At 55.1% G+C, this 20,046-nt stretch overlaps 1 protein-coding gene and 1 long non-coding RNA gene across 2 annotated transcripts; both read right to left on the reverse strand.

Moving 5' to 3' along the window:
• Positions 1 to 1,103: 1,103 nt before the first annotated feature.
• Positions 1,104 to 3,579, reverse strand: LOC128311982 (uncharacterized). The gene is made up of 2 exons (XR_008290762.1): positions 3,305 to 3,579; positions 1,104 to 1,806 (listed from the first exon to the last, which is right to left on the reverse strand). It is a non-coding gene; the product is annotated as an uncharacterized LOC128311982 (long non-coding RNA).
• Positions 3,580 to 13,610: 10,031 nt separating this feature from the next.
• Positions 13,611 to 19,236, reverse strand: EDN2 (endothelin 2). The gene is made up of 5 exons (XM_027059505.2): positions 19,075 to 19,236; positions 18,549 to 18,705; positions 16,945 to 17,067; positions 15,860 to 15,958; positions 13,611 to 14,294 (listed from the first exon to the last, which is right to left on the reverse strand). Exons 1-5 carry the CDS (start codon positions 19,154 to 19,156, stop codon positions 14,201 to 14,203), a joined length of 555 nt encoding a protein of 184 aa, XP_026915306.1. The 5' UTR covers positions 19,157 to 19,236; the 3' UTR covers positions 13,611 to 14,200.
• Positions 19,237 to 20,046: the final 810 nt, after the last annotated feature.

Consider the following 20,046-nt stretch of genomic DNA (forward strand, 5'->3'; position numbering starts at 1 on the left):
GCTAATATGGACTGAATTGTACCTGTGGAGATAGGGCCTTTAGGGAGGTAACTAAGGTTAAATGAGACCAAAAGGGTGAGGCCCTAATGTGATAGAATTGGTATCCTTATGGGAAGAGGGAGAGACACCAGCGATCTCTCTCTACACACGCACAGGGAAGAGGCCATGTGAGGACATAGCACAAGGTTGCTGCCCGCAAGACAGGAGGACTGGCCTCGCCAGAAACGAACTTTGAGGGCACCTTGATCTTGGCTTTCTAGCAGCCTCCAGAACTGTGAGAGAAGAAATGTCTGTTCTTTTGGCCACACTGCGTGTGGTGTTTTGCTATGGCAGCCCTAGGAGAGTAACGCGGTTGCCAGCTAAACAACTTGTTGGAATCCCTGCCTCAGGCTCGGCAGCTAGGGAATGCACACCGAGGCGTTCCCTTCAACTTCATGAGGCACCAGGAAAATGCAGAATACAACCACAGTGTGAGACCACTCCACGCCTGCAGGAAAGGCTGGAAGGAGAAAATTTGGCCGTATCAGTGCTTATTGAGAATGTGAAGCTGTCACATACGGCGCATGGAAGTGTGAAATGGGAGATCATTTCGGAACACTCTTCGCCAGAGTCTAATAAAGCTGAAAATGCGTATATCCCATGATCCAGCAATCCCACCCCTAGGTCCGTCAGGAATTCTGCTACCCCAGCAGAAATACATACAGATGGTCAGTGAGGAGCAAAAATGTTCAAAGCCACGCTATTTGTAATGGCTTCCAACCTGGAAACAGCCCAACTTCCATCAACGGTCTGACGAATAAACAAATAGTGGTCTAGTCATGCAATGGAATCCTATAGAGCACTGAAAAAGGAGAAACTCTGTTGCCATGTATCACTGATGAATGTCAAAAATACAACGTGGCCCCAAAGAGGCCAAACGCAAAAGAGAACATGCCGTACGTAAGATTTAACTTACATGAAGTTCAAGAGCAAAATATTCATACAGAGAGGTGTGCAAATCATATATGTACAACTGCATGAATATTTGGTGAACACTTTTCTAGGGTCTACACCTAAAAGTGGATTTTTTTAAAGTTTATTTTATTTATTTTGAGAGAGAGAGAGACAGAGAGAGAGAGCACATGTGCGTGTGCACAAGTGGGGGAGGGGCAGAGAGAGGAGGAGAGAGAATCCCAAGCAGGATCCTTGCTTTCAGCGTGGGGCTTGACACAGGGCTTGATCCCATGAACGGTGAGATCACGATCTGAGCCGAAATCCAGAGTCAGATGCTTAACTGAGCCACCCAGGGGCCCCAGAAGTAGAATTACATTGGTTTCATTTCTTCTGCCGTCCTGAAGATAACCTAAGAGATCTCTGACTTCCCCTCCGGGCTAAAGTCAGAGGTCCTCAGTTTCCCTCTGTGGCTGGGGCATGGTTGCCTACCCCAGGTGCCATGGGGGCTCTAAGAGCTTCTCGAGGGAGTAGGATCAGGTCGTGGGCCCTTGGACCTACTGGCCCGGCTCCCGGCACTCATGAGTCCAAAGGTACCCAGAAAAGGGCTATTATAAGCCCAGCCTTAGCTACTCCACCAGCCAGGTGCAGGATTTGGGCAGTAGGTGAGCGTCGGGTCAGATCCAGGTCAGGCAGAGGAAACAGGAACAGACAGGGCACATCCCAGGCCCAGGGTCTCCTGCAGAGGGAGGCAGGCCAGTCCCGGACCTCTATGCCCGCCAGAGTGGAGGCTGGCCTCCTTAGCACCTGCCTGCTCTTCTCTGGGCCTCTCTTTCCTCTTCTGTCAACTTCTGCTCAGAGTTGCTTCCTCACCAGCTTGAGGATTAAAGGAGATTTGAAGATGATTATCTGGAGCCGGTGGGGCATTGTCAGCCCATTTCGCAGTCAAGGAAGCTGAAACTCAGAGAGGTTAAGGGGCTTCTCTGAGTCACACAGCATGTGAGCCCAAGTCTGTCTGGTTCTAAAGCCTGGGTTTTTCCGACTCGATGTGGCTGCCTGCCTGCCTGGGGGTTGACACGGTGTGATCTGAGGGGTGTAAGGAAAGCCAGCCCCCAAAGTCAGGCTGTGTCTTTTCCAATGCCTGAGTTTCCGCTGTTAGAGATTTATTCCTCTGGATAAACTAATACCCTCTTCTGAAAGCATGCAGGAACGAAGGGCAAGAGGCACCATATCTGATATTTGGTGTGCAAATGATTGTCTGGCAGAAGTGGAGAGCAGGGGTCCTCGATGGGGCACTCCACTCCCTTCATTCACTTCCTCGCCCCCACCTGGGCCCTACACCATTTGATGAAGAGGGGAAACAGGTCCAGGGAAGGACACCGAATTCCTCAAACTCACATCTAGGGCCTTACCCTAGGCAGCCTCTCTTCTCTGTCAGAAGGACTCAGGCCATAGGCTGAATGGGAGAGGGCCGGCTGAGGAACCCCTCTGCCACTCCCCATCCCCACCCCGGGGCTCTTAGCAGGGGGTGCCCTGAGGCCAGCCCCCATGATATCTGAGGTGTGCTTCTGCAGAAGGGAGAAAGGTATGGGTGCAGTCTTAGGCCCTGAGACAAGCCATGCCTCCTGTCAACTGCTGTGCTCACACCCATACCTTCTGCCCCCCCAGCACGCACAGAGCCCCGCACCCCAACCTGACATCACTCACGGTCCTGGGCCTCCTGCCCACCAGGGCTCCTCAGGCTGCCCAGGGACCCCCACCCGCTGTGCTTCAGACCCACACAAGCCTCATGGCCTCTGAGACAGGGGGCCCTTTGGAGACAGGCCCTCCCGGTCCCCCGGGCACTCACAGACCCACACCTGCTGCCCCTCTGTTTGGGGATGGGGTCCCTAGAAGTAGACTTGAACTAGGATTTGAGAGCATGGAGTCTACTTGCCAGGTGATTCGAGGAACCCATAAAGAATGTGACGTGAGTGAGAACAAGGAGGGAAGCCAATCCGGGCCAGTTACTAAGCAGCAGGTGGGGCCTGGGGCTCAGGGGACGGTGAAGAACCGGTCTCAGAATTGTCCCACCCGAGGCACCAGGGAGCCGAGGCATCTGTCCACCAGCCCAGTCCTTCGTGCTCCAAGTCTGCTCCTGAGGGCATGGCTGTGGGCACCCTCGGCAGCCCCCCCAGACCCACAGACGCTTGCTAAGTGCTATGAGGCTGTGGGCGGGTGAGGAGGGACCTTGTATATGAGAGAAGGGATCTGGGAGGAGGGGAGCCTGAAGGTCCCAGGGTCCGGAGGGCCCAAGTCCCAGCTCTGCTGCTGCTGTCTCATCTCTGAGGCTCAGTTGTTGCGTCTACAAAATGGGAATAAAAGTACTGCTTACCTCCCAAATGTGTGGTGGGGATCCGACGTGATAAGGTTTGTAAGTGGCCGGGAGTGGTGCCCGCAGCGGGTGGAGATTGATAAATGGGGCTTTTTCTTCCCTCCCCCAGGGCAAGGATCAGGCTGACTCACCAGTGTGGGGGCACCCGACAACCTGCTGTGTGTACAAAACATTGTTGCTTCTAGATCTTGTCCTCTCCCTCCCCGTCCCTCTTTATCTTGTATTTTTAAAGTCAAATAGTGACCGATATCTAAGCCATGCCAGGTTGGGGTGGGCTCTGGGGACCCAGGAATGCCCCGAGGCTGTCCTTGCCCTGGGAGTTCATAGTCCAGTCGGGAGGACACAAATATGTGGCCAGGTAGTGACACGGGTGGGGGCTTTGACAGCTAGGTAGAAGTTAGCGTCTGGGGCAAGGAGGCTGTGCAGGCAGAGTAAGGAGCCAGAGGAGCTGGGGGGTGGGGAGGGCAGAGAAATCGTTCCAGGGGCAGGAGGGAGGAGAGCAAAGAAAAGCAGGCAGGTACAGGAGCTTGTGTTTTGAGGTTCCTTGCCTGCGAAGCCCTGGGTTTCCCTTGAGTCACAGATGAGGGCATGGAGGCTGAGAGGGGCTGTGTCTTGCCCGGTTGCAGGGGCTGGCCAGGGCTCTGCCTGTTACCCCCACTCCTCAACCCTCACCTGAGCCAGCGCTGGGGGCTCCTGGGCCCAGAACAATCATCTACCTGGGTGTGGGTTGTGGGTGGAACTCAGCAGTGGGCAGCCTTGGGACTGAGGCAGGGGCTCCCTGCTCTGACTCCTCCCTCACCTTCCCTTCCTGACCCCCATATGCACTTATCCAACACTGCTGGTCCAAACCACTGACAGCTCCCTGGAGGCTGGGGGGGGGGGGGGTTCCTCTACTTCTGTGCTTTTTGTTCAAATTCCATATGATTTTTGCATCTATGGTATATCCATGTTTGTTTGGTTTTTTTTAAGTTTTTTTTTTTTTAACGTTTATTTATTTTTTTGGGACAGAGAGAGACAGAGCATGAACGGGGGAGGGGCAGAGAGAGAGGGAGACACAGAATCGGAAGCAGGCTCCAGGCTCTGAGCCATCAGCCCAGAGCCCGATGCGGGGCTCGAACTCACGGACCGTGAGATCGTGACCTGGGCTGAAGTCGGACGCTTAGCCGACTAAGCCACCCAGGCGCCCCTGTTCTTTTTTTAAAAAACAATTTTTTTTTAACGTTTATTTATTTTTGAGACAGAGCGTGAACGGGGAGGGTCAGAGAGAGAGGGAGACACAGAATCCGAAGCAGGCTCCAGGCTCTGAGCTGTCAGCACAGAGCCTGAGGCAGGGCTCAAACCCACGGACCGCGAGATCATGACCTGAGCCGAAGTCAGATGCTTAACTGACTGAGCCAGCCAGGCGCCCCCATGTTTGTTCTTAAAATCAATAAAGCTTATGACTTACTGGTTACTAAAACAATTAATCTGCCTGTTAATAAAACAAGATAATTAGAGTTTATACGGTGACAGTGTTCTTCTGTTTTTCCTTAGTGTGAGTGGGGTGGGGGTCCAGGCAAGGTGGGGTGGGTCCTGGAGTAAATGTCAAGGTTCACAGACCCAGAGGAGTCCAGTATTTCCATATCTAGTAATGGCCACACACATACCGAAATACCTCTAGATCTACACTCCTGTGTTCGCTCGAATGCACACACTCAATCTACACTTATTGACATTCATGCACGTGTTCCTACACATGCCCAGATACACACGTGCACCTGTGTGTGTGCTTATGTCGCTCTTGTACCCACACATCGGTCATCTATCATCGTGGACTTGCACGCACATTCTACAGGCACGCATGTATCCTCATGCATGCACACATATGTAGGCACGTATCTCTGCGGCCACAATCAGGCAGACTTACACACTCAGGGGCATTCACAGCACACATATGCTTGTTTGTACACGTCGACGTGCACGGGAATGTGCACACGTGTGACTTGTGCATGATGAACCCATCACATGAGACGCAAACCCAAGTGCCTATAGACATGCAGAAATATCCCCAGCTGTGCACACGAGAATACATTTTGCACGTATGTGTCCCCTTTTGTGCACGTGCTCAAGTGCGGTCTCATATTAGCCAGGTGGGGCTTCACTGTACTGGGATCACGACACGCTGCTTCGGAGTCATAGGGAGGGAGCCTCAGGTGCCAGGCTCCGAGGGGGGGTGGCCACGCTCCCCTTTTCTGCCCTCCCTGCCCTTCCTTGTCCCCAGGCTGCCACCTCCCAGGAGGAGCCCTTCTTCCACCTTGGGGATAATTAATGCGCATGGCCAGTGTGGAGTCCCTGGAGGGGGCAGATTTCGTGCCAACTCCCTGGGAGGGATCTCACCAGCCTGGCAGCCGGGAACCTGGTGCTCAGAAGGGTCAGCAGCCTGCCTGGGTCTACACAGCAAGGCCTGAGCAGAGGCAAAAGCAGGATCCAGTCTTTTCAAAGAGACTAGTTTGGATCACAGTCTGAGAAGGGACAAGGATGAGAAGGGACACAGTCTGACAAGGGACAAGGGACAAAGGCTCCCTGTCTGCAAAAAACCCGTAGGCTCAGGTACACATGCTTTTCGGTGAAGATGTCCGTGGAAGGCCTTCCCCAAGGCACATTTGTTAGGGGAGGGCGGGGGCAGCTGAGGGAGGAGACTGGCCAGCCTCTGCTCCATCCCTAAGCTCCCTGGGGGACCAACTGAGAGGCTGGGGACTAATACTGGCCACAAGAGGACAGGCTTGCAGCCAGAGGGGATCCCAGAGACCCAGCACTGGGAAACCCTCAAGGGTCCTCTGTACCAGCTGGGGGGAGGGCGGGACATCTGAGCACTGCCAGACCCCCCCATCCTTCTCAGTCCGGCGGCGAGAGGTGTATCTCTTGTGCACCAGATTCCTTGTGAAGAAATGGTTTCTGAATCAGAGCAGCCAGTGCTGGAAGGGATGTAAGGAAAAGGGCACTCATGCCCAGCGAGTGCAGGAGTGCAAATTGGAACCTCATTCTTGGCAGAACACTTAAAATATGCATGTCCTTTGACCCAGCAATTTCATGCCTAAAAATCTTTGTGGACAAATGATGTAAACAAGATATTTACCGCAGCATGCTTATGAAAACAACACGGAGGTCGTCCAAAAGGCTTCAGCAGGTGAATAGTTAAATAAACAGCAGTCTGTTCCAGGGACCTGGTAAAATTAAGCCTGGGGTGGATCTGTGTGTGCTGGTCTGGAAAGATGCCTCTGGAGTGAGGAAAGCAGGCTGTAGAATAGGGACACTTATGTCTCCATTTGTTACTTTAAACACTTCTAAAAAGTTAGATACAAAACGTATGTCTGAGTCCATAGGAAAAGGCTACGTACCTCATTCTCAGAGTGGTTACCTTGGAGTGAGAGGCAGGGAGATTTAGTTTTTATTCTAGATGCTCCTATATTTTTCTTTTCTTTCTCTTTTCTTTTTTTTTTTTTTTTTTTTGGCCACAAGCTTTTGTGTATGTACTGCCTTACCATTAGATTTCTTGTTCCATTACTTAATAGATGACAGCCCTGAGGTGGTAAAGACCCACCCAAGGTCACTTATGTATGACCTTGACTGTACCTCTGATCTTGACCTCACCCAGGATCCTTCTTCTGCTGCCCAGCGGCAGGGCCTTGGCGTCACGAGGGGAGTCAGGGCTTCCTAGGTGGGGATGGGTGGAGACATGGCTTCTAGGTTGCAGGTCAATGATGCTCAGCAGGGGGGACAGGCCCACCCAGGCGTGAAGAGATGTCTCCATTCCTGAAAGAGTCACTTGTGTGCCAAGAGGCAATGTTTTTTATCACTGGTTGTTCCGACAACCCTGCTGTACTGTGGGGCCTTGCTTCGCAGACCCCAGCTCAGCCACCTTCAGAAACACTGCTGGGAAATGCCACCCTTTGCTAAAAGTCCAATGGATGCCACTTCTAGTGCAGTTTTCTATGGGTGCTGACTTACACTGTCTTATTTGACTGAGAAGGTAGTATTTGGCCCAATGGCCAAAGCCACCATCTCTGAAACTAGACTCTTGGGGCAAAGGTCCCTCTCCATGGCTGCTTAATAGCTAAGTGACCTGGGAGGGGACACTCAGTCTCTTTGTCTATCTGATGACCTAATAGCACCTCCCCATGCGGTTGTTGGGGGCTAAAAAGTGCTTGGGCCAAAAAGCCCAATAACTCCAATGTCCATCAGTGGATGAATGGATAAGTCAAATGTAATTCATCCCTACAATGGAGTATCATTCAGCCATGGAAAGGGATGAAATTCTGGCACACACCTATGGCATGGGTGAATCTTGAAAACCTGATGCTGAGTAAAAGAAGGCACAAATGGCCACATAGTGTTTGATTTTATTTATGTGAAATGTCCAGAGTAGGAAGATCCACAGGGACAGAAGGCAGATCAGCAATTTCCAGAAACTGGGGGGCAGGGTGGGGGGGTGCTGGCATGTGGGGAATGACTGCTAAAGGCTATTTCTTTCTGGGGGAGATAAAAATATTCTGGAATGAGATGGTGGTGATGGGTTGTATAACTTGGTGAATATACTAAAACCCACTGAAGTGTACTCTTTAAAAGAGTGAGTTTTATGGTGTGTGAATTATGTCTCAATAAAAAAAATATGTAGCAAAAGAGAATTAGGAATGAATATAAAATTTATGGATAAATGTAGCACACAGCACGGTTTTTTTGGTGGGAAATTGGACAGAGTTAAAGATACTACCTATGAGGTAACACATACATTATGCTATAGCCTTATGATGATATATTATGTAGGTATGAATAAAATCTTATTTTGGAAAACATTTAAAAATTACATAAAGTACTTAAGACAGTGCCCGATACACAGAATACCTTAGTGTGGGCTGTTATTTTATTTTTTAGTGTTTATCTATTTTTTGTGTGTGAGAGAGAGAGATACAGGGTGCAAGTGGGGGAGGGCAGAGAGAGAGAGAGAGGGAGACACAGAATCTGAAGCAGGCTCCAGGTTCTGAGCTATCAGCACAGAGCCTGATGCAGGGCTTGAACTCAGGACCTGCAAGATGGTGACCTGAGCCAAAGTCGGATGCTTAACTGACTGAGCCACCCAGGCAGCCTTAGTGTGAGCTGTTATTAATGAGCCTATGCACCGGCCATCTCGTCCCTGCATGGTAGATGGGAAACTAAGGCTCGGAGACAGGACGCAATGTGGCCTCACTGCCCTCCTTCTGGTCTGCTTCAGGCTACTCTGGGTACCTGTCCTGGCTCTGCCACTTTCTAGCCATAAAGCCCTGGTCCAGCCTGTCACTGACCCACTGAGACCCCCTCAGCCTCTGTCTCCTACCTGTGAGGGGAATGGTGTCCCTGGGAGGAGTCTCAGAGTGCACGGTGCTATTACAGTGCCTCTGGGACAGGGCCAAGTGGTAGATCTGGCACCAAATGGCTAGAGATTCTGGGGAGACAGGATCACATGTTCCAGCCCCACCTGCCTGGAGCAGTGAGCCGTGCGTCCCTGGTGGTCCCATAGGGAAACTTCTGGGGGAGGCTACTGAGGCAGAGACCAGGGGTGTGGCCTTTCCTTCTGCAGGCCCCTTTTTAGTAAGCTGTCCTTGGGAAAGGAATCCTCCCTCCCTCCCTGGACCCTTGATTTCCCCCGTTGAGCCAGCCCAGCACCGTGGTTATGACAACGTGCTCTTGGGACCCAGACTACCTGAGTCCAAATCCCAGTTTCTCTGAATGCGGGATCCTGGGCAAGAAAGTTTGCCCCTCTGAGTCTCGGTTAGCTCATCGGCAAAATGGCGCTAACAGGCCCCACCTCACCGGTCCTTGTCGTGCTTGGATGAGAGTGCCTACATCTCCTTAGCACTGGGGCTGCCACACCGGGAGCCCTCAAGGCCTATTGGCTGTTACTATTACCATCATTGCAGTGTTCAGCTGTGAAGGGGTCGGAGGACACGTGTGTGCCTGGAGGCAAGGGGCTAGCCCCCCAAGCCCCTGTCTCCCAGCTCCCTGCCGGCTGTCCCCCTCACTCTCTTCGGCACTGAGTGATCGACAGGCTGGGCCAGTGGCGGCCTGGCAGGCCTGTCCTGGCAGCTGCTCCCACAAGGCGAGGCCCTCTGAGCTTTGGAGAATTAATTAGGCCACATTCCTCTTCAGGGCTCCTGGGGCGGGCCTGCACACGGCCCCCTTCCGAGCTGCTGAGGGCTCTTGGCTCGGGTCCCTGGCAGGCGAGGCCCGCAGTCTGCTTTCCCCTGAGAGGGCTGGGAGGGCCCTGGTGAGCTGGAAGCAGTGGCTAAGGAGGGGACAACGACAAGCCGGCAGCCCAAGGCCAGCTCCTGCCCTCGCTCTCCCCTGCTTGGCCACCTTTGCTGGTTCCCATCACTCAAGTTCAAATTCCTGGCATTGGATGCCATTCCCAGCCTGGCCCCTGCTGATCAGGCCGGCTGCCTTTCTTCAGATTCTTCCAAGCTCTGGCCAGACACACCTCATGCCCTTCCCCCCAGCCGCGATGCCCTTTCCCTCGTTCCAGCTTGTGCAAACCTTACCCCCTCTCCCCCACTACCAAACCAGCCGGAAGGGCACTCCATAACGGATCCCACCTCCTGTCCCTTCGCTTGGCCTTGTCTGTCTTCCCTGCCAGGCTGCGAGGCCCTTGAGTGCAAGTGCGGTCTGATCCAAAGGCATGAGGAACAAGTGGAGGGCATTTCAGGCACAGTCATACTCTCCTGGGACTCACTGCCTGAGGCTGTGACACAGAGTGACCGCTGCTGTAGACCTCTCTGTCTGGAGCCCCTTCTCCCATGCCAGGTGCTCAGGCTTGACCTGGGGTTCAAGATGGCGCTACGCCTTCCTGCTTCCCCCTCTCCAGGCCTCCCTATGCCCTCTTCTTCTTTTGCTTCCTGAGAGGGAGCTCCCGAGAATAGCTCCCTTCCCTGCCGAGGCTTCACCTCTGCTGCTCCGTCCGCCTGGAACACTCTTGTCTGCTCTCCTTCACTTGACTGATTCTCTTGAGCTTGGCCTAGACGTCACCTCCTTCAGGAAGCCACCCTGGGCTCCCTCATGCCCGGAACTCTTTTCACAGTATGGATGTCCTATCAGAGAGGCAGTAAGGCATAGAAGTTTAGAGCCTGAGGTTTACATCCCAGCTCAGCCATATAGTAGCAATGTGCCTTTGAGCAAGTTACTCAATTCCTCGGTTACCCCTTCTATAAAATGGGAATAATAATTGTTGAACCTGCTGCATAGGTTGCGGTAAAGAACCAAGGAATTCATATGCAGAAAGCACCTAGTGAGTGCTCAGTAAATGCTAACTATTATTATTATTATTATTTTATCTTAATACTTAATAGTATTTTTTTAAACTTTATTTTAATTTTTTTAAACGTTTAATTTTGAGAAAGAGAGTGTGCGAGCAGGGGAGAGGCAGAGAGAAGGAGACACGGAATCTGAAGCAGGTTCCAGGCTCGGGGCTATCAGCATGGAGCCGGACACGGGGCTAGAATTCAGGAACCGTGAGATCATGACCTGAGCTGAAGTCGGACACTTAACCAACTGAGCCACCCCGGTGCCCCTAATAGTGGTTTTTTGGGAGGGCTCTCCTCTTGGCCTGTGGGGCCAGAAGCTGTGTCTGTCTCGCTCACAGGAGTCTCCTGAGAGGGAATTATTCATAAGTAGATGCCATTTCTGAAACCCGGCAACCTGGTCTCCATTTTTAATCAGAGAGAGAGACAGAGAGAGAGAGAGAGAGAGACTCATTCCTTGGGGTTCTTTCCTGAGTGAGGGGTGTGAGGAGAGGCAACCCAAGGACAGAAGACCCAGTCTACAGCCTGGGCATATATCAGGCTGCATGGTCTTGAACATGGGACCAAACTCCCCTCTGCCTCAGCTTCTGTCTGTGCATGGTACCTGAGTAAATCTGGGTCATTCTGTGCCCCCTTCTGGCCTTTCTCTGCCTGGTGTTCTAGCCAAAGGGACATAGATTGGACTCAAAAAGCCTTGACAAAACCAGTTAAGTATTTATGGAAAAGACAGAAAAAGGCAGGAAAAGGGGAGATGTTGTCCTATAAAATCCAGACAGACTCCCCAAAACGCTGACATCTTGCTTCTCAGGGTTTCCTTTGACCTGGCAGCCGCCCCTCACAGATTTTCCTCTGCTCCTTCCGCACACTGTCTCACCTTCCCCCATGCTTCTGGGGCCCCAGCTCCCCGCAATGCGGCCTAGTAGCAGGTGCAGACTAGGGGCACACACACTTCTTGCCCTGTGGAGAGAGGTATGACCGAGGAAGGCCACAGTAGGACCCCCCAAAGTGCAGGAGGCCCTCCTTCCCCAGGAATCAGGACCCAAGGGACTGCGTTGTCACCTTGCCTTTTCCTGCCTCCTGGGCCTCCTCCCCTCCCTTTAATCATCTCTGTGACTTAATCATTTGAGTTTCTGATCTCTGAACTCTGGCCAGGGCCACAGGGGCCTGTGCCAAGGGCAGGGAATGCCTGCTTCCCCAGGCCTCTGACACACCCTTGGTCAGGATCTCGTCATCCTTCTGCCAGGCTTCCATCATACCCGCCATCCTGGGGTTGCCCTACTCAGCTGCCCAGCCTGGCCACTGGCTTTTGGCTTTGGGTCTCCCAGGAGGCAGGGAGCCATTTTGCATGGAATTCTGGGCTGCCAGGGAGGGAGAGTCTTCTGACATCAGGCTCTGCTGAGATTTGAGAGGTGTTCCCTGCTCCTGGGCTCCCTTACCCCAAGCCTCACCACCTAGAATGCACCGTGGACCTCCGAGGGCAGGGGGTGGGGTGGGGTGGTGAACTTGCTTCCCCATTCACTGGGCTCCAGCCACATAGGGGTCTTCCGTGGGAACCTCCTTTGTCACTCTTACTGCCATACCGTCACCTTCCCTGTTCCCTCTGTCTGGAGTTCCTTCCTGCATTTTTCTACTTATTTGAGTCTTACTCATCTTTGGAAGCTACAGGAGTAGCCCCTTTGTCCAGGATTCTTTCTCTGACCACCCCTTGTCACCCCAGCTGCCCCACCTGCGGTCCTCCAGCCCTGGGGCTGTTCTGCTCATTACAAAACCCCTTTGATGACCCTAACAAGCAGTCTCTGCCTCCTATCACGCCCCGGGGGCTGAGCCCAGCAGTCTGTTCGGTGTTCCTACCTGCCCTACAAGGTTGGGACCATCGCTTCTCACTTTATAGATTGAAAAACACTGAGGTCCAGAAAGAGATTTGTTTCGGGTCACACCGCAGTGCTGATCCACGAATTCAACCAATAATATTTATGAAACGCAGACATACATTTGTACCGTAGACCCTGGGTTCAAATCCGGATACCACCACTTACTCACTGTGTGACCTTGGGCCAGTCAGTTGCCTTCTCTGTGCCTCAATTTTGTCACCTTTAAAATGGAGATAATCAAAGTACCTATGTCATGGGGCTGTTGTGAGGAGGAAATGAGTTAATACAGGTAAAGTGCCAGTATACAGTAGGATTTCACTATGTGTCAGCATGTTATCCTTCCACGAAGGGGTCAGGGCTGGCTTCACGGACAAGGCAGGATTAGAGCAGTGTGTAAATAATTATTTTTCAACAGCCAGCTCAGGCCACCTGCTACTCCCAGCACAAGCCAGCCGGGAGAAGAGGGAACAGCTTGTCACAGGAGGATTTGGCAGAAATGGAGGCTGTGGGTCCAGGAACTGCCAGCAGGGGTGATCGTGGCTGCTGGCTATCCCTGGAACTCAGGTGGGCCGCTTCTTGGGCCCTGGCAGCAATCCTAGAGCCTTGGGCTTCTTCAGTCAAGGAAGTGAGCAAGGTCCAAGGAGAGGGATGAGACCGGGGTCAGGCTGTGGCTCCACCATAGCACCCATCACTGGCCACGAGGGCAGTACACAGTCTTGGGGCCATCTGGCCCCAGCCCTCGCTGGACAGATTGGCTCTGGGCCTCACAACAGTTCCTGGTGGCACAGGGCAGCTGGGGAAGAAGGGGGTCTTGGTATTCTCGTAGCCTCGACTCCTTCCAAACACACTCTTGGGAAAGGCCTGGCCGTAGGGACTGGCCTGCTGGGAACAGAGGAATCCTAGATGTCAAAGCCACAAATGGCTGTCCAGGCACATGACAGGCAAAAGCCTAGAGAGGGCGGGATAGCAGCCGGAAGTGCCCAGCGGGAGCTTGGGGAGTGGAATGCAGGGCTCCGGCCACCGGCCCCGGACCCCTTCCCTCTCCTTTTTGGGTCCCCCTAACTTCTAAGCAGCCCCATCCTGCAAGGTGCCTCCCACCTCTGCTTCAGCCAAGACAAAACACCAGGGTACCATTTCATGCTTTATTACAAACACAAGTTCGCAGGTAAATAATTGAGTCTAAAAAAATACATTAAAATAAATAAGTGGAATTCTCAAAGTTCTTAGAGCAAATAAGTTATATACAGGCAGGTGAAGCAGAACAGGCCGTTCTCCCCAGGAGTGTCCCGAGGGCATGAGGGTGTGAGGACTCTGGGGAGGCAGAGCTGGAGGGGTCAGACGGGGGCCACCCAGGACACCAGCCCTTAGGTGGACCCGTCCAGCCTCCAGGGCTGGCTTGGGTCTAGGGTCCACCGCTGCGCATCGATTCTGGCTTGTAGCCAACAGGCAGGGAACCTCTCGGGACGTGGCCTCCAGGTTAGCACATTCCTCATGCGGTTCCTTCCAGCGGCGTGGTGGGGCTGGGGCCGGCGGGGGGACGTGGCTGAAGGCTTTCCCCGGGCCGTGTGAGGGCACGAGCTGCCTGGAAGGAAGTTCCCTCACTTGCACGAGGAGGCCAGAGCGTGTGCCATCCCAGCAGGTGGATTCCCCAGCTCTGGGCTGCCCCTCTCCTCCTGGCTCCACACAGGCTCCTTCCCAGCATTCCTTGGCCACCGGTGCTATCTCTTCCTCCGCCTGGAGTGTGTAGGCCTCGGTTCCCTCACTGCCACCTGTTGTCGCCTAGCAAAGTGGCTCTTGGCTGCAGAAATGTCCCTGGAATCAAGAAGGGTCAATTTAGCATCTCAGGAGATATGGACTGCCCAAGAGTTCCCTGCAAGAGACAGCAGTAGTAGGAACGGGCCCCTTTAATCATAGCTGCTCTGGGGTCAGAGGTCAGCCACAGCTGACCCTGAAAACAAAGTCTGTGCATCAAGGACAGGCCAGACCAGGCCTAGAAGCTTCCCTGCCCACGAGGACTTTGACAAAGCTGACGTCCAACATCAAATACTGCTGGAAGGACCAGAGGGCCGAGACCAGCGTATCTCCTGTGACCTGCCTTCCCACGTCCACACCTTTGCTCATGTCGCTCCTTCTAGGCTGTTTACCTTCCCTCCACCCACATTCCACCTACTGAAATTCCCATTCTTCAAGGTCCAGCTCAAGGTAGTTCAACCCAGACAAATATGGGTCCTAGCTTCCCTTTGAACCAGGATGAGGCCCTGGGAAGGACTCTGGCATCACCCAAGTGGTCTCGTCCTGGCTCAAAGCGTCCCAGACCGGGAGCTAGGAGGCTGGCTTCAGGTCCCAGCTCTGGGAGCTCAGGCAGGTGTGTCAACCTCTCCGAGCCCCTTTCTTCGTCTGTAAAATGAAAATAGGCCTGAGCCAGTGTGAGGATGAGTGTAGGCTGGCAAAGCGAGCTGTTTGCCCACAGGAAGTGCCATATGCACTTGCAGAGTCTAAACCTTGATTTTCTTTTCATCCAAAGATACTTCCGAAGCGTATGCTGCGTCTTCCCCAACCCACCATCCTGCTCTTTCTCCTACGTTTCCTCCTCTCCACCAAGATGGGAGGCCCTGAGGGGCTGAGCTGGGCCCCAGCACCGGCCAGCTCCGAGGAGCCTCAGGGACAGAGGTTGGAATAGCTGACACCTGCAAAGCTCCCCTGGGGTGCCAGGTGCCCCACATATGTCGATTCATCTACCCTCACAACAATTCCCTAGAGATGGATTGCACTGCTGCCCCTGGAACAAAAATGGGAGCCGGAAGCACAGAAAAGTGAAATGACAAGCTCAAGGTCACAAAGCCTTGTTGGGGACAGAGCTGGCTCAGAAGCTGCTCCGTTAGCCGCCTGTCTACACAGCCAGATGCAGGGTCTCTATTCTCAAGTCAGTTTGGCTGGACGAACATTCGCGGGCACCTCCTGTGTGCCAGGCCTCGAGCTGAGCCACGCGGAGGCGGCTAGGAAGGGGATCCGGTCTGGGACAGCGGGGAGGGGACAGGCTGGGTAGTCGGCCACTCGGGGCCAGCACGTAGGAGATGCTTCCTTGGGACACAACCTGAATGAACAGTAGAGGGCCTTCCATGGTCACAATCCCTCAACTCGCCTGAGAAAGTCCACTGCTAGGCCTGGTGGGAACAAAGGGCACAGCAGTCTAGGTCACAGGCTCTGGAACCAGCCAGATGCCACAGACCGCTGTGCCCTTGGGCAAAATGTCTTAACTTCTCTGAGCCTCAGTTCTCTCGGCTGCCCAGTGAGGACCCAGTCGTGCCTCATATGGAGAACAAGGGGAATGTGCTAAGGCATACGGGAGGTGCTCAGTCAGTGGGGGCACCGCTCACCTCAGCTGCTGGAGGAGCTCTCCTGCCGACGGCCGTGTCCTGCCAGCCTGGAACACGTCTGGAGGGGGTCCACTGCCTGGGACCACCACGGCTTCAGGCCTGAAGGAACAGCGTTAGGGCCCAAGTGAGGGGCTGTCCAGGGCCCTGAGAACACCTGGCTGTAGGCCCAGCACCCTCCCTCTGCCCCAACAGATCCATTTCTACCCCTGTGCACCTGGCCTCCTTCCTTTCCCAGGTGGGGTGGGGACTGAGGAAAACTGAGCTACCGGGAATACGTTCTTAGCCTCAGAAAGAGGCAGCTGGGTGCCCGACCTTCCCAGAATCCAGCCACCTGCAGCTGAGCACGGCCTTTTGTAGGGGAAACTGAGGCAGGGGTGGAGCCCCGGTTTGAGGCTCAGAGGAGGAGTTTCTCATAAACCATCGCGGGGATGGGAGGTTCGAGACGGGGAAGCCACTTTCTGCTTTCCCCAAACGCTCCGAGGGGACGAGGGAGGGGACAAAGTCCCCCACCCCTTTAACAGATGGGAAAACTGAGGTGCAGAGAGCGAAGAGGTGTGGCAGAGCACCCCCGCCCGCCCCTTCCTCAGCAATTCCGTGACAACCTTGGGATGGTGCCAGGGCCTCCCGACTCCAGATGTCACTTCTCTGCGGAAACTCCAAAGCCCTCCAAGGCTCTGTCCCAAATCCAAATCCCCATGGACTTGGTCAGGCAGACTAAGGCTGAAAGCCCAGCTCTCCTTCTGACTAGCTGTGTGACCCGATGAGACAAGTCCCCTCCCTTCTCTGGGCCTGGACTGCTTTAGCTGACACCGGAGGAGAATCCCTCCTGCCCCCGAGTGAGGGTGGGAGCTCTCAGAAGACCCCGGAGCTGGGGACTAGGAGGGACTTGGGGTGACTGGTTCCCCACAGAAAGGGACATGCCCCATGGGCCCAGGGCAGCCTATGGGCCCCCAGGACCTTGTCCTCCCCCCCTCCCCCCCAACCATTGTTAGCCACTCTGCTCTCCTGCTGATCTTCCAGACACCCTGCTCTCCAGGTCCAGGCTAGCAGCCACCCTGGCCTCTGCAGCCTGGGTGTGCACTTACTTGGGCCTTCGATGGCAGAAGGTGGCACAGGCGGGGTCCCTGCCACTGGAGCACTCACAGCGCTTTGGCAGGGAGCGGCGCCGGCGTCTTGGCGGATTTCCCAGGCCGTAAGGAGCTGTCTGTCTGTGGGCGGGCAGCCAGCAAGGTAGTGGTGTAGGGTGGAGAGAGGAGGAGAGAGGGAGAGGGAGAGAGGATGAGATAAACTACGGCCACTGGCAAGCAGAGGCCGTCCGCGGTGCATACTGGCATGGCCACCCGTGCCACCGGGCTGGAAGCAGAAGGCTGCCAGCCCCTGACCTCGGGAAGCCTCAGTGCATTCTTCTGCCCGGGTGCCAGGTGGTCCCGGACAACGTCCCTCCCCTTTCTGGGCCTCTGCTTGCTCCCCGCCTCTGGCCCTGCTCAGTAAGACTGCCAGCATGGGGAGGATGGGGTGGAACCGTGCTCTCTCCCTAAGTTGGGAAGTGGGGCGTCCCCCCAGCCCGATCCCTCTCACGGCTAGGAACTCGAGCTGAAGAATGGAGCCTTGCTAGTCCCCCTGGAGGAGAGGAGAAAATACCATCTCACAGCAGTAAACATGCAGGCTAAACTGCCCTCACCTGGCCACCACCTGCCTGGAGGGGTGATAAATGTGTCTGAGTGCTTTGACCTAAAAACGGTGTGTGCATGTGCTTGTGTGTGCATGTGCATGTGTGAGATCAGGTGGGGTCGGTTTCAGATTGAAAGTCTGGCCAAGGCGGGCTGGGGGCAGGGCAGGGGCCCTGTGGCCGGTTGGACCAGCACCTTCAGGTGCCAGAGCTAATTTTAGACGATGCGGTTGGGGTTGTAATGACTCCAGGTGGACCCGGCACGCAGGGACTGGCAGGGTTCCTGCCCTGAGCAAGTGTTTGGATGCGGATTAGCTCCACACACGCTTACGTGCAGGGCTTCTCTTGCCTTTTGCAATTTGGGGAAGGGAAAAAAAAAAAAAACACAAACACACACACACACACACACACACACACAGAAACTTCAACTTGAAGTATGCAGTGGCCCGGAGGCAGTGCGGGTGCAGACAGAACAGACAGCACTAGGCTCCCACCCCAGCTCTGCCAGGTGACACAGGGCAGGTTTCTCGTCTTGTCACTGGGGACAACAGCACTACCTGCTTCATGGGGAGGATGAGGGATTCAGGAGCTGATAACATACGAGCAGTGCTTGGCATAGGGCCTGGCACAGCCGAGACACGGGCACTGTCATTAATCGTATTATTCTTGGAAGATCATGCAGAGGCAGCATGGCATCCATGGGCCTGGGATGGAGCCTCTGTCTACCATTTACTCCCTCCTGTGTAATCCCGGGGAAGGCACCCAACCTCTCTGAGCCTCGGTACCCTGATCTGGAGAATGGAGCCAATACTTTCCTACCGGGCTGCCGTGAGAATTCTCAGGAGCCAGCCCTGGATAACTTAGGCATTCCCCACGTGGGCGTTGGAACGATAACCAGTAACTATTAATATTAGCTCAATGATCCCGTCTGGAGGCCCAGGGAGAGCTGTACTGTGCCAGAGATTCCCCATCCCCTGCCCCGCTTCTAGCAGCCCCGCCTGGATCCCCGCGGTAGCTCACCCGGGAGTGTTCACCCAGATGATGTCCAGGTGGCAGAAGTAGACACATTCCTTGTCGAGCCAGGAGCTGCAGGAGCAACGTCGAGGCCGCAGGTGGGAGGCTCGGGCGCGGTGTGAGGGTGCTGGTTGGTCCGGAGCAGCAGCCACCTGGCCCTTGCCTGCACGCACAGGAGGGGGACAGAGGTGGACAGGTGGGTCGGGGTGCCCGGCACAGCGGGATAGGGGGACCCGCCGGGCTCCTCCTCTTGCATAATTGAGGAAGTTGGCATTCTCGTTGCTTAGGAGCTCCAGGCCAGCCAGGGGAAGCCCCAGCAGGCCTGGTGGGAAGGGCTGGTGGCTGTCCTGTGCCTGCAGCACCTCTTGACTTGCAGAGCCCCTTGAAGCGGCCACTGCTGCGGGGCCCCCACCCCTGGATGCCCCCCAGCTGGCTTGCGGGTACGGTGCCCTGGGGCAGGAGACACCTGCAAGCAGACCCAGGGTAGGGGCGGGGGGGCGCTGCCGCCGCAGGTGAGGCTAGGGCAGCTCACCTTCATGCAGGGCCAGGAGCAGGGCCAGGGCGATGGAGCACCAGGCGGTGGGCATGGCGACCATAGTGGCGGTGGAGCGCATAGGCTGGACCAGAGCAGGGAGCGTGCCTGTTGCCAGCGTCTTGCTGCCAGGCAGAGCCGATAGCTCATTGCCTCAGTGCCCTGGCTGCTTCTTATAACACCAGGCACAGCCCCGCCTCTGCCCGACCAGCCCTGCCCTGCTGCACAGGAGAGCCAGGGACACCGCCTCCTCCCCAGGCGCCTGGCCCGCCCCGGCCTCCGCGGTTGGAGGGGAGGGGGGCAAGGGAGGGCGGAGGCGGGAGGGAAGGCCCCGCTCCTCCCTCTGTGCCTGGAGCACCTCCTGGAGTACCGAAGCGCCCCTGCGGCCCCCAGGGACCTCTCCCAGTCCTGCTGGGCTTCCTTAAGTTATCCCCAAAGTGCTCCGAGTCCCCTTCCTCACTCTCTGTGTGGCTGTCCCATGGGTCTTGCCCAGAGCTAAGAGTTGGGGAGGGGAGGCCCATGAGCAGAACCCTCTCTCTCCTTGGAAGGCACCCTGCCGTCCTGCCTGCTTACTGCCAACAAGGCTGAGGATGCCCTTTCTATTGTGTGGGAAGGGAAAGGGGGTACTCAAGGCTGTGTGGCCTTGGGCAAGTCAGAGCCCTCTCTGGGCCTGCTTTCCTCAGTGAAGGACACAACCCACCCCTGGCCTCTGACCAGCCTAGAGCTGTCTCATCCTTACCTCACCCAGGAAGTGCCCCTCTTCCCTCCTTCCCCATCCCTCCTCCCAGGGCCTGGGGATGGGAGTTCTGGCTCCTTTTCAGGACCTATTGCCCCTGTGGGCACACATATAAAGCACTCCTTGAAAGGTCTCCCACCTTGGACATGGCAGGGTGCTTGGTTCACCTCGGTGGGTACTCTCTTCACAAAAGGCAAGGCAGGGGCGTCTGGGTGGCTCAGGTCCTGATCTTACAG

This window comes from Acinonyx jubatus, chromosome C1 (assembly GCF_027475565.1).
Source record: "Acinonyx jubatus isolate Ajub_Pintada_27869175 chromosome C1, VMU_Ajub_asm_v1.0, whole genome shotgun sequence".
Classification (NCBI taxonomy): domain Eukaryota; kingdom Metazoa; phylum Chordata; class Mammalia; order Carnivora; family Felidae; genus Acinonyx; species Acinonyx jubatus.

Coding starts and splice junctions, on each gene's coding strand:
- EDN2 (XM_027059505.2), bottom strand. CDS start 19,156: ATGCGCTCCACCGCCACTATGGTCGCCATGCCCACCGCCTGGTGCTCC. Junction 18,706..19,074: donor GCTCCTGGCCCTGCATGAAG/GTGAGCTGCCCT, acceptor CTGTGCGTGCAG/GCAAGGGCCAGGTGGCTGCT. Junction 15,959..16,944: donor TTCTGCCATCGAAGGCCCAA/GTAAGTGCACAC, acceptor CTGTTCCTTCAG/GCCTGAAGCCGTGGTGGTCC.